This window comes from Nannospalax galili, unplaced genomic scaffold (assembly GCF_000622305.1).
Source record: "Nannospalax galili isolate Female #2095 unplaced genomic scaffold, S.galili_v1.0 C49635739, whole genome shotgun sequence".
In the NCBI taxonomy this organism is placed as follows: domain Eukaryota; kingdom Metazoa; phylum Chordata; class Mammalia; order Rodentia; family Spalacidae; genus Nannospalax; species Nannospalax galili.
In genome coordinates this window covers 1-2,476 of record NW_008480631.1, presented here as the reverse complement: position 1 = coordinate 2,476, position 2,476 = coordinate 1, and the positions used below count along the sequence as shown (strand labels likewise).

At 48.4% G+C, this 2,476-nt stretch overlaps 1 protein-coding gene across 1 annotated transcript; it reads right to left on the bottom strand.

The window, feature by feature from the left end:
* Positions 1 to 10: 10 nt before the first annotated feature.
* Positions 11 to 2,135, bottom strand: LOC103728540 (cytochrome b ascorbate-dependent protein 3-like). Its single transcript, XM_008826524.3, has 2 exons — positions 1,389 to 2,135; positions 11 to 727 (listed from the first exon to the last, which is right to left on the bottom strand). Exons 1-2 carry the CDS (start codon positions 1,839 to 1,841, stop codon positions 569 to 571), a joined length of 612 nt encoding a protein of 203 aa, XP_008824746.2. The 5' UTR covers positions 1,842 to 2,135; the 3' UTR covers positions 11 to 568.
* Positions 2,136 to 2,476: the final 341 nt, after the last annotated feature.

The following is a 2,476-nucleotide window of genomic DNA, read 5'->3' as shown; positions in this document are numbered from 1 at the left end:
CTGAGTGCTGGAATTAAAGGCGTGGACCACCACGCCGGGCCTGTAGTGCTCTTTATGCATGAGAAAACTGAAGCTTCTACAGGGAAATGAACTTTCAGTCAAGATCTTCAGCCAAGATCTAAACCCAGGACCAACTTCCAATCTTATTTGCTGTTTACTGCACCACACTGCCTCAAAACAAAGGTCAGCAGTGGTTAGACACAGGCTGGAGACTGCCTAACTCAATTTCCAGCTCTGCCACTTGCTAAGCTGTGTGTTGTTAAGTTAGTTACTTCTCTGCACCTCATCATATATGCTTTCATAATGAGAAAACACATGTTGTAGGGTACTTAAAATTAAAGGTAAGGTGCTTAGAGTAGTAGTTTCTGACAGTAGGTACTATATCACTTGATGATTGATAAATATTTGCTAGCCAATTTACCAACTTCAACCTAAAGACAGGCCAACTGTGTCACATTTCAGATCAGGAATGGACCCAAGCCCAGAGGCTTACCTGCCCTGGTCCTAGGGGCACATCTTCTCAAGTCCCTGCTCCCCCCTTGCCTTAGTGATACAGGCCCCTTTGCACTCACAAAACGAAGAAAATCTTCTCGTTGATGCCGGAAATGACAGATGTGATTGACAGAGAGAGGATGCAAGCTCCAAAGAAGACATGCACAGGTTTCAAGAGGCTTCGCAGCCACTGGGACGCCCAGGGCAAGAGGAAGATGGAAAAGCCCAGGAACCACTGTGGACACAAGCACGTGGGAAGAAGTTCTGGAGCAACCGTGCATAACCACAGGTGCCCCAAGTCATCCACCACCCCGATGGTCCCTGCTGGCCCTCATCCCCTAGCCTTCTTTTCCTAACTCAAACACTCCCAACCATGCATAGCCTTCACTACACACACCTAACTGCAGTCTGCTCATTTCTATTACACAAGCAACTAGGCTGGTGTGTGAAAGGCTTACTGCGATGTGCTCACCAAGCAAACCCAGCCATCTTCTTCAGCCTCAGCCTCTTCCCAGTCCTGGCTCATAAATAACTTGAGCCAGGACTCATGTTGGAATAATAAAATTAGTTCTAGAATGGCTTTCAGTTCAAAAAGATGGAATGGAGAAAGCAGAAAAGAGGGTAGATCAGAGTCAGCATGGTGTATGGGATGGTAAAGTCAGCCCAGAGGACTCTGGGACAATAGGCTGTGCAACAGCTATAAGGAACAGGCCTAGAATTGAAACCCCAACTCCCCACAGCCATTCAAGCAGCTAAGTCTATATGTGCAGTATGTGAGACCCTCCAGGTAAAGGGCAGAGGAAATATTTGGAGCTGAGGTCAATGAAACCATCCCTAGAGCCCATGGTGCTAGACCTGGCTATGGGAACCCAGGAGGAGAGGGTAGAGGCACCTACCTGGCAGGCAAAGAGGATGACAGTGGTGATGCCCAGCCAGCTATGCAGGGAATAGAGGTGTGCAATTTTTGAATGGTTGTGATACTGAAAGACAGCAACCAGCCCCACAACAGTGAAGATGAAGGCCAGCAGGTGCAAGGCTGCATGGAGGAGTTTCCAGGGCAGCTTGGGTCCCACCCATGACAAGGGCAGGCGGTACACCAGCGAGGCTGCAGAAGAGAACAGTCCCAGGGTTTGGCCACATCCCCTTGCACTTCCCGTACTCCCTGGTGAGACCCCACACAGCCTCCCAATCAGAAGAGAAGTGCTGGGGCATCCCATTATTTGTGGGAGACAGCAGGAAGGGAGGCTGGAAGGGCCAGTTAAAGAGGAAGGAGCAGTTTCCCGAACTTGACATTCTGTCCTCACAATCCTGAATGCAGTGTGAATGCAGCTGAGGTGTTTTCTCTTCATGGTTTCATCACACTGAATTCTCACAGCCAAGGCTATGAGAACCCAGGCCTGGAAGCTGAGGATAGAGCTCAGCACATGCCTAGCATGCCCAAGGCCCTGGGCTCAGTTCCATCTCCAGCACCAAAAGTGAAAAGTAAATAATGAAGAGCTCAGGAAGAGAGGTCAGTGAACACAAGTCCAAATCTAGGTTCTGTATCTTAAGTCTGGCCTCTTCTGTTTCCTCATCTGTAAAATGGGGATAGCAACAGAGCCCATCTCACAGGCTTATTGTAAGAACAGAATTAAGAATAAACATGGTGGCACATACCTGTAGTCCCAACACTCAGGAGGCTAAAGCAGGAGGACTGCTAAATAGTGAGTTCAAAGCCACCGTGGGCTACATAGGCAAGACCCTATCTCAAACAAACAAACAAACAAAACAAAACAAATAGGATAGAAAAGAAGGAAAAAGGTAGGGAGATGAGTGTTCAATCCCCAGAAACCACATAATAAAGCTGGGTGTGATGACACACACCTGTAATCCCATCACTGGGGAAGTAGACAGGAGGATTCCTGGGGCTTGCTGGCTAGCCAGCCTACCCTCATCAGTGAGCCCCAGGCCAGTGAGAGACCCTGTCTCAAAAAAACAAAAAAAA

Bases quoted from the DNA above. Each gene is read 5' to 3' on its own strand.
- LOC103728540 (XM_008826524.3), bottom strand. From the start codon at position 1,841: ATGAAGAGAAAACACCTCAGCTGCATTCACACTGCATTCAGGATTGTG. The intron at 728-1,388 runs GTAGGTGCCTCT...TTGTGTCCACAG, and splicing joins TCATCCTCTTTGCCTGCCAG to TGGTTCCTGGGCTTTTCCAT.